General features: G+C 38.4%; 1 protein-coding gene across 1 annotated transcript in view; it reads right to left on the bottom strand.

The window, feature by feature from the left end:
• LOC139764992 (ubiquitin carboxyl-terminal hydrolase 20-like) overlaps positions 1 to 13637 on the bottom strand; it is a 51868-nt gene extending 38231 nt beyond the window's left edge. The window contains exons 1-3 of the mRNA XM_071692045.1: positions 12793 to 13637; positions 6953 to 7066; positions 4210 to 4398 (exon numbers count right to left, since the gene is read on the bottom strand). Of these exons, the coding sequence (XP_071548146.1) occupies positions 4210 to 4398; positions 6953 to 7027 (264 nt within the window). The 5' untranslated portion in view covers positions 7028 to 7066; positions 12793 to 13637. The remainder of the gene's footprint in view (positions 1 to 4209; positions 4399 to 6952; positions 7067 to 12792) is intronic.
• Between the last annotated feature and the right edge of the window lie 2714 nt (positions 13638 to 16351).

Raw genomic sequence — 16351 nt, forward strand, 5'->3', positions numbered from 1 at the left:
TCAAATCCAATAGCTATCATATGCATATCAGCTAACTACACTGTTCCTATAATCTTATCAGCCTGACTTACCAAATCAAATTAACCATATCAATTCTAACCGTCCTCTTGTACACCTGGGATTCCATACCTAACAAGCCTATTCTGTCTCTGACAAATCCATTCAAGTCATGCAACACAAAGCATTTTCCTGGCTCTACATCCTCTACTGCTCTTTCTCAAAATTCCTAAAAAGTAAATTCAGTTTCCTCTTGTCTCACATTATATGATACATACACAACCAACAATCATTCTGGATCTCTTAAAACTGAATTCTGCAACCAAAATCTTTAACTCATATTCTTGAAATCAACATCTTTCATTAATATTCTAACATCTTTTTTCATATAACCACAAGTACCATCTTGCAAACCTCATTTTACATCCTTCACTCTACTAAGCTAGAAGATCCTAATACATTTTATTTCATCATACTTTGTCGCCGTCTCCCGCATTAGCGAGGTAGCGCAAGGAAACATATACATACCTATACATTTCAAATCCCTGGGGATAGGGGATTAAGAATACTTCCCACGTATTCCCTGCGTGTCGTAGAAGGCGACTAAAAGGGGAGGGAGCAGGGGGCTGGAAATCCTCCCCTCTCGTTTTTTTTTGTTTTTTTTTTCAATTTTCCAAAAGAAGGAACAGAGAATTGGGCCAGGTGAGGGTATTCCCTCAAAGGCCCAGTCCTCTGTTCTTAACGCTACCTCGCTAATGCGGGAAATGGCGAATAGTTTGAAAGAAAAAGAAATATATATTTTTTGCTTTGTCGCTGTCTCCCACGTTTGCGAGGTAGCGCAAGGAAACAGACGAAAGAAATGGCCCAACCCACCCCCATACACATGTATATACATACATCCACACACGCAAATATACATACCTACACAGCTTTCCATGGTATACCCCAGACGCTTCACATGCCCTGATTCAATCCACTGACAGCACGTCAATCCCGGTATACCACATCGATCCAATTCACTCTATTCCTAGCCCTCCTTTCACCCTCCTGCATGTTCAGGCCCCGATCACACAAAATCTTTTTCACTCCATCTTTCCACCTCCAATTTGGTCTCCCACTTCTCCTCGTTCCCTCCACCTCCGACACATATATCCTCTTGGTCAATCTTTCCTCACTCATTCTCTCCATGTGCCCAAACCATTTCAAAACACCCTCTTCTGCTCTCTCAACCATGCTCTTTTTATTTCCACACATCTCTCTTACCCTTACGTTACTTACTCGATCAAACCACCTCACACCACACATTGTCCTCAAACATCTCATTTCCAGCACATCCATCCTCCTGCGCACAACTCTATCCATAGCCCACGCCTCGCAACCATACAACATTGTTGGAACCACTATTCCTTCAAACATACCCATTTTTGCTTTCCGAGATAATGTTCTCGACTTCCACACATTCTTCAAGGCTCCCAGAATTTTCATCCCCTCCCCCACCCTATGATCCACTTCCGCTTCCATGGTTCCATCCGCTGCCAGATCCACTCCCAGATATCTAAAACACTTTACTTCCTCCAGTTTTTCTCCATTCAAACTTACCTCCCAATTGACTTGACCCTCAACCCTACTGTACCTAATAACCTTGCTCTTATTCACATTTACTCTTAACTTTCTTCTTTCACACACACTACCAAACTCAGTCACCAGCTTCTGCAGTTTCTCACATGAATCAGCCACCAGCGCTGTATCATCAGCGAACAACAACTGACTCACTTCCCAAGCTCTCTCATCCACAACAGACTTCATACTTGCCCCTCTTTCTAAAACTCTTGCATTCACCTCCCTAACAACCCCATCCATAAACAAATTAAACAACCATGGAGACATCACACACCCCTGCCGCAAACCTACATTCACTGAGAACCAATCACTTTCCTCTCTTCCTACACGTACACATGCCTTACATCCTCGATAAAAACTTTTCACTGCTTCTAACAACTTGCCTCCCACACCATATATTCTTAATACCTTCCACAGAGCATCTCTATCAACTCTATCATATGCCTTCTCCAGATCCATAAATGCTACATACAAATCCATTTGCTTTTCTAAGTATTTCTCACATACATTCTTCAAAGCAAACACCTGATCCACACATCCTCTACCACTTCTGAAACCGCACTGCTCTTCCCCAATCTGATGCTCTGTACATGCCTTCACCCTCTCAATCAATACCCTCCCATATAATTTACCAGGAATACTCAACAAACTTATACCTCTGTAATTTGAGCACTCACTCTTATCCCCTTTGCCTTTGTACAATGGCACTATGCACGCATTCCGCCAATCCTCAGGCACCTCACCATGAGTCATACATACATTAAATAACCTTACCAACCAGTCAACAATACAGTCACCCCCTTTTTTAATAAATTCCACTGCAATACCATCCAAACCTGCTGCCTTGCCGGCTTTCATCTTCCGCAAAGCTTTTACTACCTCTTCTCTGTTTACCAAATCATTTTCCCTAACCCTCTCACTTTGCACACCACCTCGACCAAAACACCCTATATCTGCCACTCTGTCATCAGACACATTCAACAAACCTTCAAAATACTCATTCCATCTCCTTCTCACATCACCACTACTTGTTATCACCTCCCCATTTACGCCCTTCACTGAAGTTCCCATTTGCTCCCTTGTCTTACGCACCCTATTTACCTCCTTCCAGAACATCTTTTTATTCTCCCTAAAATTTACTGATAGTCTCTCACCCCAACTCTCATTTGCCCTTTTTTTCACCTCTTGCACCTTTCTCTTGACCTCCTGTCTCTTTCTTTTATACTTCTCCCACTCAATTGCATTGAGATGCCACAAGCATCTTTTGCGTAAGCCATCGCTGCCTCCCTAAATACATCCCATTCCTCCCCCACTCCCCTTACCTCCTCTGTTCTCACCTTTTTCCATTCTGCACTCAGTCTCTCTTGATACTTCCTCACACAAGTCTCCTCCCCAAGCTCACTTACTCTCACCACTCTCTTCACCCCAACATTCTTCTTTTCTGAAATCCTCTACAAATCTTCACCTTCGCCTCCACGAGATAATGATCAGACATCCCTCCAGTTGCACCTCTCAGCACATTAACATCCAAAAGTCTCCCTTTCGCACACCTATAAATTAACATGTAATCCAATAATGCTCTCTGGCCATCTCTCCTACTTACATATGTAAACTTATGTATATTTCTCTTTTTAAACCAGGTATTCCCAATCACCAGTCCTTTTTCAGCACATAAATCTACTAGCTCTTCACCATTTTTCATTTACAACACTGAACACCCCATGTACACCAATTATTCCCTCAACTGCCACATTACCCACTTTTGCATTCAAATCATCCATCACTATAACCCGGTCTCGTGCATCAAAACTACTAACACACTCAGCTGCTCCCAAAACACTTGCCTCTCATGATCTTTCTACTCATGCCCAGGTGCATATGCACCAATAATTACCCGTCTCTCTCCATCCACTTTCAGTTTTACCTATATCAATCTAGAGTTTACTTTCTTAGGCTCTATCACATACTCACACAACTCCTGTTTCAGGAGTAATGCTACTCCTTCCCTTGCTCTTGTCCTCTCACTAACCCCTGACTTCACTCCCAAGGCATTCCCAAACCACTCTTCCCCTTTACCCTTAAGCTTCGTTTCACTCAGAGCCAAAACATCCAGGTTCCTTTCCTCAAACAAACTACCTATCTCTCCTTTTTTCTCATCTTGGTTACATCCACACACATTTAGACACCCCAGTCTGAGCCTTCGAGGAGGATGAGCACTCCCCGCATGACTCCTTCTGTTTCCCCATTTAGAAATAATCTTACATGTCATAAAAGATGAGACAATGGAGGATGGTGAAACTTATCGAATAGTCACAAAGATCTCAGAGAGACAACTCAACCACTTGCACAATATCATTCAGGATCCTTTATGCTGAAACAGCAAATATGAAACACTGGATTTCATCTCACAATTTCTTGTCAAAAATCTTTAAACATTGTATAAAGAATCTGGTAAACCTATACCTCGTATCTCAAGGACTGGGTGTATATTACTCACACGTTAGACTTAGTAAATCTAAAACACTGGTTGAAATGATTATATTATATAAGTGATACATGAAATCTGAACAGGTGATGTAAGCAGTAGCTTACCTCCATTTCACATACGTAGCACCATGAACGAAGAGAAGTCAAATTTAAGGTGATACAGTGAGAAGGAAACTGACTGTTGTGGAAGGTTGAATGGTCAGCATGGGCTTCTCCACAGCCAACTCGCATGCATCCGGAATATAAACACAACCTTAGGCTTGAGCCTCCAGCACCACACCATTCACATGTACCCTGAAGTATAGCACAATTGGTACTGTCTAAATATAAGTTTAAGAAAGTTGAGGTTAATTACCTTTATACTCAACAATGAGGATCCACAATTCTTGAAATTAAGCAATGAAAAATTTTTGAAATTTTTTTGGATTTAAGAAATATGGGCCACTGATTATGGTCTGATTATACTGTAACCTTAACTGAATGTTCTGCATATTAGCCTAAAGCAGATTATAAAAGTTGTATGTAATACATTTATATACATATTATACAAAACAACCGATAAACATCCAATAAAATCAAAGAAAGGAACATACAAAAACCTACTTATACTCCTTAAACGTATCATGCTAACCAAAGGAAAACTGGTAAAAACCTATCAAAGTCAGTTGATCTAGCTTCATGCAATGATCTACAATTAGCAAAGCCCATGGTAGATTCATAAACAGAATGGAAAAGCTTTTCCCTTCTGCCTCTTGATATTATATAGAGTTAACACCATCAGTCACTCATGTGATGCACTTATCCACTTTTATGTAAGATTTCTAACTTCTGCATGATGATAAATGTAATATACTTCCTCTTCACAACACTACATCAAACACTATCACTTTCATGTTTCTGGATGCCATTACAATGGAAGAATTATAAAAAATACTTAATAAAAGCACATAGCTTTACTAGTACACATTCAAATTATGAGCACAATGGAACAGGCTATGGCAGCTCATGTTAAACAACATGATCAATTCTGTAATCTCATGCTCCACTTTGGTAGTAATCTTGAATACATTAAATATTGGATTTCAAACTTTAAGGGCTTTAGGAAAACAGTCTTTTTCTATTCTACCTTCACTGATACAGCAATTTCAAATGCACACAAAAAAAATAATGCTTCTACAAATCAGAACAAACTTTGTAAAAACAAAACAAAGAATGGAATCAGTACTGTCTTTAAAATCGTCATTAGATAAAATGGATAATGTACAATAAAATCTGAAGTATGTTTATAATAAACAACTCACAGCAATATAAAAAATTCTGCCACCCTCAATAAGTTTATATGGTAACAGCAACTTATAATATCAAAAGTCAAATCAACATAATACAAAGTGAAACTAATGCATGATTTGTTAAAATGTATCAATGAAAATATCATTCACAAGCAAATACCAGAGGTGAAAGATCATGACACAGTTCTCTAAGCAAAACACCAAAAGCATCAATATGCTTTTGATCTCATCAATTATAAATCCTTATGTAACCTGAAAATATTATAATAAAAAGAAGCATCACAAGTCATATGTATGGACCTTGATACTTTTTGTATCCCATCACTTCTAAGCTTCAAAGGTGCATCAAATCTGTTAACTTTATGTGTAGAATTAAAACATAAATACAGTTTTTCTCAAATTTTTGACTTGAAAGAGAAGACTGAAATTGAATCTAATCTGAAGCACATGAAGTTCCATTTGGGGACATATAAGGATCCTCCTATCTAAGCTTTAAACTGAAGCACTACCATCATATGCAATCTACACCTGAAAGATTATGGATCAATATGCATAAAAACTTGGATTTTGAAATAAGAAAAAATTTCATTATGAAAGTAAAATCAGGAGCAAGGGAGAGAACACTTGCTTCCACAGGAGTCAAAAAACAATTTCTATCATTTCTTTCATACTTGTTCTCTGTTTCCTGCATAAGTAAGATAGTGTCAAGCACAGATGAAGAGGTGCACTCATCCACTCTCTAGTTATCATACGTAATGCACTGAAACCAACACTCCATATTCACAACCAGACCTCACAAACCTTTCCATGATTTCCCCTGACTTATGTCTTGGTTCAATCTGTTGACAGTATATCATCCTCTATACACCACATCACTCGAATTCCCTCTATGCACACCTTACACCCTCAAACATGTTCAGGTCCTGAGTACTCAAAACATCTTTCACTCCATCCTTCCCCTCCACTTCTGATACATATACTCTCTTAATCAACCCTCTCCTCACTCACCACATCCATGTGTCCAAACCAACTGAGCACACCTTAAGCTCTCTCTAAACCATACTTTTCTCATTATCACACCCATCTCTTACCCTATCATTTCTTACTCAATTGACCCTCTTCTATACTTTCCTGTCTTGACCCCATACCTTGCACTTATACATTGTTGGAACTACTACTCCATTAAACAATCCCATCTTTGCCCTTACAAACAAAAATCTCTCTTTCCACACACTCCTCAATGACCCCAGGGCGTTATCCTCCCCTACCCTATGGATCACTTCAGCTTCCACAGTTCCACTCACTGCCATACAATTCCATTCATTGCCATGTCTACTCCAAAGTATCCAAAATATCCCCCTTCCTCCAGACTAACCTCTCTTCAAACTTACAATCCAGGTACCTCATCTCTTTCCACTACTAAACCTGATAACCTTGCTTTTATTTACATTTTCTCTCAACTTTTTCCTTTCACATCTCCCAAATAAGAAAAATCATTATGATTAAAAGAATACACCTAATATCAGATACAAAAATTAATCATATCGACACAACCATACCTCTCTTTTCTCTGCTAGAAGTCTGGCACTGAAGTTTTTGTCTATGATATACTGATGAGGACAAGGGGCACCCATGGTGATGGCTGGCCATTAACAAGTTCTCCCAGCCTCTAACTGTTAAAAAATATAGTTGTTTAAAAATCGAAGTGCATCTCAGAAGAACTGTAAACACTTTTAGTTGATGTGCATTTAAGACATTTCACATATTTCATAAAAAAATATGTATAACCAATATGACATACTTTGCTTTTAATTCTGGTTCTCATAACCCACTGTTACTCATTCAGTAATCTAATGCCACAATGTGTACACTGTATTTCCTTTCAAAAATTTCCAGAAGTTCATTGGATTGCAAAAAGAAACTGTACCCATTCAGAAAAAAAGAATACGATAAAAGACTACAGAAGAGTGTAAATTCAAGTGCACAGGAGTTACTGTACTGCGATTTCCAAGTTAAAGGTAAAAGAATATAGGGTAAACATATGAGACATGGTTATGTGGTTGAATAATGTATATATGCCAAAATGGCCATTCAGTTGACCCTTTCACAAAAGCAGTTGTGATATCCACTGTATGCTGTGTGCAAAATAATCTTAAATATTCAAAAAATATATCAGGTTTGACATTAACTAAAACACTAAAAAAAAAATATCTATAGAAAATGATATATAACTCAACCTATTCAAATATTTATGTGATACATATCTTTTAGTTTTTGCTGCTCTGCCGCTAAGCATTTGAGCTATTCCAAGGGTGCTGTCAGACATACAGTGAGATCTGGAATAATTTTGGAAGTGTTTTTGTCATACATAAATTTAATTACTTAGGATTTTCAATGTTATCATGTCTTATCCTGTAAGAGTGTCACAGCTTTTCAAACTATCACAAAATGCAAGGGCACACATCTCATACACATCTTAACATTTCCAAGTACACTGACAAGTTATGTAAAAAATTTAGGATGCAGCATCTGATAACAATGCTTGGAATGCCACTACAAGCATTAATGGTTGTTGAACAAGGCAAATGCGAATAACTCAAGGACTTTCCCTTGAACACCCTCATCACAGTAAGCAGAAAAAAATATCAATGGGACATATATGACCCAACCACAGTGAATGTGGTCAACATCTTACATGGAAAATTATATTGGCAGTGCTTGACTAGGATATCTAGAATTACATTGGCTGCATCCATATGCAGAGAAAATAAGCTAAAATTAAATGGAAAAAAATATTAAGAAATGGTCTCTAGTCATGGAATCATTGTAAATAAGAAATCTTAAGACTTGAACTGCCTTATCTTTAATTCTTCCTGTTTTTCTTTTACCAGCTCACAAATTGTGTGATTCATTTTTGTCAACCTAATGTACATCTCTAATTACCTGCAACTTCATCTATCTATCAGCATTATTGGTCCATCCCAATTCCATGAAATGAATCCAGTACATATAGCCTCCGAAAATCACTCACACACACATGGTCTTCTTTCAATATAACCCTCATGACCATTCCTTGACAATGAAGTCAATATTTACTAAAAAATACTTGAACAAAATCATTCTAATACTAAAAGATATGTCTATCAAAGAACCTACCTAAACAGGGCACCCAATGGAGAAAAGGGATATTAGGAACACAAAGCTTGAAAACCATGATGAATATGTAATGTAAAAATACTCATACAACCTGAAGTACCATAACTTAACATCTACCAAATTAAATGTAAATGCACACCGCGAACATCGGACTTTGCTAAGAAAGTTTCAACGGATAAAAACACTGAAACTATACCAATGTTACTGTGAACAGTTTCTAATACACTGAAACTATACCAATGTTACTATGAATAGTTTCTCATACACTGAAACTCATAAAAATTTCCAAAACATCCTATGCTAGTGTGCATACTGAAAAAGCAATATTAGGTACATGAATGCAAGTTTTGGAGAGGGGCAAGTATGCAGTCCGTTGTGGATGAGAGGGCTAGGAAAGTGAGTCAGTTGTTCGCTGATGATACAGCGCAGGTGGCTGATTTGGGCGAGAAACTGCAGAAGCTGGTGACTGAGTTTGGTAAAGTGTGTGAAAGAAGAAAGCTGAGAGTAAATGTGAATAAGAGCAAGGGTTGAGGGACAAGTCAATTGGGAGGTAAGTTTGAATGGAGAAAAACTGGAGGAAGTGAAGTGTTTTAGATATCTGGGAGTGGATTTGGCAGTGGGTGGAACCATGGAAGAGGGAGTGAGTCACAGGAGGGGGGGGAGGGCAAAAGTTTTGGGAACGTTGAAAAATGTGTGGAAGGCGAGAACATTATCTCGGAAAGCAAAAATGGGCATGTTTCAAGGAATAGTGGTTCCAGCAATGTTATATGGTTGCGAAGCGTGGGCTATAGATAGAGTTGTGCGGAGGAGGGTGGATGTGTTGGAAATGAGAAGTTTGAGGGCAATATGTGGTGTGAGGTGGTTTGATCGAGTAAGTAATGAAAGGGTAAGAGAGATGTGTGGTAATAAAAAGAGTGTGGTTGAGAGAGAAGAAGAGGGTGTTTTGAAATGTTTTGGTCACATGGAGAGAATGAGTGGGGAAAGACTGACCAAGAGGATACATGTGTCAGAGGCACAGGGAACAAGGAGAAGTGAGAGACCAAATTGGAGGTGGAAAGATGGAGTGAAAAAGATTTTGAGTGATCGGGGCCTGAACACGCAGGAGGGTGAAAGGCATGCAAGGAATAGAGTGAATTGGAGCTAGGTGATATACCAGGGTCAACGTGCTGTCAGTGGATTAAACCAGGACATGTGAAGCGTCTGGGGTAAACCATGGAAAGTTTTGTGGGGCCTGGATGTGGAAAGGAACATGTGGTTTCGGTGCATTATGCACGACAGCTAGAGACTAAGTGTGAACGAATGTGGCCTTTGTGGTCTTTTCCTGGCGCTACATCGCACACCTGTGGGGAGGAGGGGGTAGACATTTCATGTGTGGTGGGGTGGTGACGGGAATGAATAAAAGCAGCAAGTATGAATTATGTATGTGTGTATATATGTATAAGTCTGTGTATGTATATATATGTCTACATTGAAATGTATAGGCATGTATGTGTGCATGTGGGGATGTGCATGTATATACATGTGTATGTGGGTGGGTTGGGCCATTCTTTCATCTGTTTCCTTGCGCTACCTCACTAACGCAGGAGACAGCGATAAAGTATAATAAATAAATATAAACAATAATCAAAAACTGAACCAGTACCTCAAGCTAATTAATCCCCATCTCTTTTTGAAATCATTCAAGAAAAATGAAACATCCTTGACACATTATAAACCCTCCTTACACCATATATCATCCTTATACATTTCATTTCTAATACATTCACCCTCTTCCATGCTCTGTCATCAAGGATTCTTGTCTTGCATCCATACAACATCAATGGGACTACTATACCATCTTTGCCATAAAAGCAAAAGATCCATCTTTTCACAATAACATCCTTTTTTTTTCTATTATACAATAATATCCATATTTAAAAAATCTTTCTTTTACACATGTTCACCATTTCCCACATCAGCAAGGTAGCAGGAACATTAGGTTGATATATTTGATAGGTGTCACTAGAAACATAAGTGGGAGGCTCTGGAAACACTGTGCTTGAGTTGCCCTAAGCCTGTGGCCTGTTTAGGGTGAGGCACTAAAGATTAAGAAGCAGCAATGGAATTCTCCAATAATGGAGACTCTTTTGCCGTGGCCATCCCCATGAGGGAGTTCCCAAAGGGAACAGATGTAAGAGGTTTAGACACCAAAGTAGCATCAATCTTTGTTGTCTGAGTGTGACTGTTTATTGTCATCAAATGTAAATTTCAGTGTGCATGTGTGTTCTCTACTTTCCTTGCACGACACTACATTAATCCATTTTACTATCACTTTTCTAAAAGACACTTAACAAGACTCTAAAGGTAAAAATGAGTTATTTCTGAGGGGAAAATAATTTCCATATCTAGCTAGTGCATTACCCTCTCCCATCCCAATGTTAAGGGCATTTCACAAAATGTGGAGGGTTCTCAAGATTGGGGAAGATGTGATAATCATTCTGAAAACCTTACCGAGCAAAAGTAAACTAAAGCTAGGTAAGGTTTTGCTTCAGCTAAATTAAGCTCATGTTTCTTTTTTGGGTAGGGAAAGGAATGCAACAGTAAAAATGAAATCATAAAATTGAATGGAGTGAAAAAAAAAAAAATTTCAAGTTGCAATTATTCCAATATCCATCTAAACCACTTAAACCGAAGTCTTTTTTTATATAAAATGACCAATATGGTAAGGGCAAAACATACCCAAATCAAGGCCATCTCAACAGAAAAATGGTAAAGGAAAAGAATGTAGAAATTAATCATAGCTCCACAAATGTTTGTAGAACTGACTCTTTAAGGAAGAAAGCTTATAGGAGGAGGAAAATACAATAGAAGGAACAGAACTCCATATTCTAATTGTATGAGACATGTAATGCGATGTGATGTGGTTCACAAAATGTGCAATTCAATACAAAATAAGGGTGTAGCTCTTCCTCTAACTCATTCTTAGCCACAGTGAAATCAATAACTTTTAAACTCCTTAATTCTCCATCTTTCAACTTCAACCATCCCTTTCTGTTTACCATGATGTGGCTGCTCTCTCCCTGTTCTACTGTCATCAATTCAACTACAGCCCTAACAAGCAGTCTGAATGCATCCATGCAATTAATCCTTAGATCCTTTGCATATTTTGGATGCTGCTTCCCATACTTTCTGTGTGGATATCAGCCACACAAGGAGACTTATACCTTCTTTTCTGGTATAATAAAACTGCAGAATTTTCTTCCTTCTTTTGTCTCTCTTCCTATTAACATTTCCACCAAACTGAATCATCCACGAATCTCTAAGGAGCTATAATCAATGTCTTCATTCTTTTTCTTTCCTGTGATGTGATGATGAGTAAAAAATCTGAATTCAAAGAACATCCAATGCATTCATACACTGAAAAGAATAAGGTAGAAGCAATCCACACCACCTACAATAAGGCATGCATGAAACATCCAAAATCCCTCGAAAAGTCTTGTTTTACTTAAACATTCAAAACATGTAAAAAGCAAAGCTAAGGTGTATACATATCTATGTAAATGTATAAATTCAATAATCCCAACATACAACTATCTAAAAATCCTTGAAGAACTAAATAACTGCTGCTGTCAAACTTCAATTTACAGGTCAAGAAGAGTGGTGGAACAAAACAATGAAATGAAAGAGGCGTCTCAGAATGACGTGCTACTTTCTTTGTCATACTCCAATACGTTTATTTTCTTTCTCCCCTAACAACTTTGTCCAACTGTTATTCTGCAAGAAAAGTAACTAATCCAATATCAACTTAGTGCAAGGATTGCAAGTAACTACAAAAAAATAATACCTTAATATTTACCATAAGTTTACAGAAAAATTCCCCATAATTTGACTCAGCAAGTTTGTTTACCTTCAGTATCTAACCATCACATGGAAATATTCATAAAACTTGAACATCAAAAACTGCACATGTATCTTCCGGAACATAATACATCATTTGTGGCTTACACTTGTGTTCTAAAGGTTCGTGCATTATATTAACTGCTTCTATACCAGCTACTGAAAAGTCTACGCTATGGGTCCCACATTGCATCACCTCTCCATCAATGGAAAACAAAGCTTGCAAGCACCACCGGTCATGACTCCACTCAAACCTTCACTCCACGTTACTACACCTGCATCATACAATATCTCTCCGGCATTATATCATATCAATATCATATACTGTAGGGTTAAATGACCAGTTATTAGACTACTGAAATCTTACCTTGGTAGGGCAGACGACATTTCTGAAAAATAAGACTCCATAAGGGAAATACACCAACAATAACGTCGCTGACAAAAGAGCATCGCTAATGCCATCGAAACATATAATATGTCCGTTGTAGTTCGGTTCAAAATCTCGATCGTCATATAGAAAATTTGAACCTTATTTACATCCCTTCATGAAGTTTATATCGTACTAGCTGTCATTTGAAAGATTTTTTTTCCCATGATAGTTATATCACCACGGTTATCTGGCTAAGATAAGGGGTATCACACCACGTAAAACATGTCAAAAGTTTCAATTATGTGAATTGGGGAGCCTGTCCGAACGATATATTACAGATGGAGTTTCCAGTAGCACTTTTGAATTTATAACATATAATAAAAAAAACAGGTTTACAAGGTACTCGTTCGGCGAGACTTGCAAATACGAATATGAACTTTGTGAATTGCATATGAATAACCAAAAGTTATTGGTAACTTATAATTGAAGGAAAACAACTTATCTAAAGATAGTACATCACACAGTCAATTAGATGACATACTCGAAAAAAAACTGGGTAATTATTTATCAGTTACGACCATCGATTCAAGAAAAATAATACAATATGAATAAATTCAGTTTTGCAGCTTAGTATAATAAAAGTTTAAAATGCACTTAGACACCAAGCAAGGAATAATAGCAACTGGAGAAGGCAACCCCCCCTCCCAACAACAACAACGCCAAAATGCAAGACACACTAAAAGACATTTGCATAGCATAATCTTCGTTACATAAAAATATGATTGCATGAGCCACTCTTTATGTCCATTTAAATTGCAATCCCTGCTTTGATAATTATGTAACGTTTCGTTAAGTGTACATGTCTAATCTATAGGATGTAAGGATTGAGTCAAGTGTCAGAAGTACGAGTAACATAACAATAATTATACTAACATGACTAAGTTCTGTGAATATATCCATTTGGAACTGCTGGAGGACGAACGTTAAGAGGTGACGATGGAGCGGGAAATTTGAATGTCGTGACGTCAGAAACATGTGACGTCAAGAACGTGACGTCAGTGGCTGGTTGGTTACTTGCGATTTTAGGTTAACTAAAGAATTAATTAAGGTTTTCAAGTTGGATATCACTTTCTTCTTGAATACACGAATCTCTTTCAAGTGTTCAAGATAATTCAAAGACAATATTCACTCCGAGTCACTGATTGTTTCCAGTTATTGGTTTAGTCCTGCCTCCGACAGAGTGTTGCGCCACAATGATGCCCAACGGAATTGTGCGCAGTATCCCAGTCATGCTGCGCGAACCACTTGCGTGTAATGATTCGAGATGCTGGACTACAAAGCTTCGTTTATCTTTACTGACCATTGACTAGTGGTAAAGGTTTCGGAGACGAGGAATTTGAGTATCAGGGTGACGCTCCACTCATGTGTCCATGAAAACTAAGTAAACATTGCATTGTAAGCGTAGATAAATTGCGACCTTCGGGAAAAAGGAATATGAAGCCATTTTTGGCTCTTTTGATATTCAATTTTACAGTGCATATATTTATATTCAGAGCATACGAGTTTATGCAAAGACACTAGATTCGGGATATGTTCACCAACATGGTACCCATCAATATCTTTTTCCGTAGTTCCTTAACCCATCAACCTCTCCTGCCGTTACCCTAGACGTAATTCTTAATATTCATTGTTTTATGTTTCCTAGTTTCTCATGATCTCGTGCTGATCCGCTTCAACATTATTAACATGAGCAAATGTTTAATGAATTCGAAGACGAAGTTTGCCGATGATTCTTCTTCAAAGGATATTTATGTTACCTGAAGCGGGCTGATTAAACTAGTAATGTCTGGGTCTTAAATACAGTTTTCAATGCATTTCTCAACAATTTTTCTACTATTTGAAGGCAGATTTGAGGTTGATGAGTTAATGATCAAATTTCTCCACACTTTAATATGGAATGAATGATGCCAAGTATTCACATTTCTTTGTTTATGCTGATTTGTGCATTCTAATAACCCTTTGATGGGCCTCCTGCTGTTTCAAGGCTGCACTATACCAAGAGTCAATGAGACGGACTCCTTTTAATGGAGAATTTCTTATTTTGAATCAAAAATTCCCTAGACACTGAACTCCTTTCCTACCACTGTTGATAACACAGCCTCATCAGAGACTTCTCGTTCGAGGTGAAACTCCTTCCAGGAGGAATCAAGTGCCATATATATATATATATATATATATATATATATATATATATATCGAAAGAAATGGCCCAACCCCCCCCCCCCCATACACATGTACATACACACGTCCAGACACGCAAATATACATACCTACACAGCTTTCCATGGTTTACCCCAGACGCTTCACATGCCTTGCTTCAATCCACTGACAGCACGTCAACCCCTGTATACCACATGACTCCAATTCACTCTATTTCTTGCCCTCCTTTCACCCTCCTGCATGTTCAGGCCCCGATCACACAAAATCTTTTTCACTCCATCTTTCCACCTCCAATTTGGTCTCCCTCTTCTCCTCGTTCCCTCCACCTCCGACACATATATCCTCTTGGTCAATCTCTCCTCACTCATTCTCTCCATGTGCCCAAACCATTTCAAAACACCCTCTTCTGCTCTCTCGACCACGCTCTTTTTATTTCCACACATCTCTCTTACCCTTACGTTACTTACTCGATCAAACCACCTCACACCACACATTGTCCTCAAACATCTCATTTCCAGCACATCCATCCTCCTGCGCACATCTCTATCCATAGCCCACGCCTCGCAACCATACAGCATTGTTGGAACCACTATTCCCTCAAACATACCCATTTTTGCTTTCCGAGATAATGTTCTCGACTTCCACACATTTTTCAAGGCTCCCAAAATTTTCGCCCCCTCCCCCACCCTATGATCCACTTCCGCTTCCATGGTTCCATCCGCTGACAGATCCACTCCCAGATATCTAAAACACTTCACTTCCTCCAGTTTTTCTCCATTCAAACTCACCTCCCAATTGACTTGACCCTCACCCCTACTGTACCTAATAACCTTGCTCTTATTCACATTTACTCTCAACTTTCTTCTTCCACACACTTTACCAAACTCAGTCACCAGCTTCTGCAGTTTCTCACATGAATCAGCCACCAGCGCTGTATCATCAGCGAACAACAATTGACTCACTTCCCAAGCTCTCTCATCCCCAACAGACTTCATACTTGCCCCTCTTTCCAGGACTCTTGCATTTACCTCCTTTACAACCCCATCCATAATATATATATATATATCATAATTTCCTGCAGTTTCTTACGTTAGCTAGGTAGCGCCAAAAGGGGCGAAAAGACTTCATTCACTCAATCCACAATTGAGTAGTCAACAATGCACAAAAGCCAAATTTTCATGTAAATATATGAGATCATTTTTGCTCATATAAACTACACTTTACAATGAACATGAAAACGTGCTGTACTGCGTACTGGAAAATATGACTTCGACGTAAAGCTACATCGTTTTCAAATGACGCAATTCTGTTATAGCAATGCTAAATTCAAATGAGT

The sequence above is a fragment of the Panulirus ornatus genome, chromosome 52, assembly GCF_036320965.1.
Source record: "Panulirus ornatus isolate Po-2019 chromosome 52, ASM3632096v1, whole genome shotgun sequence".
NCBI classification, from domain to species: Eukaryota; Metazoa; Arthropoda; class Malacostraca; order Decapoda; family Palinuridae; genus Panulirus; species Panulirus ornatus.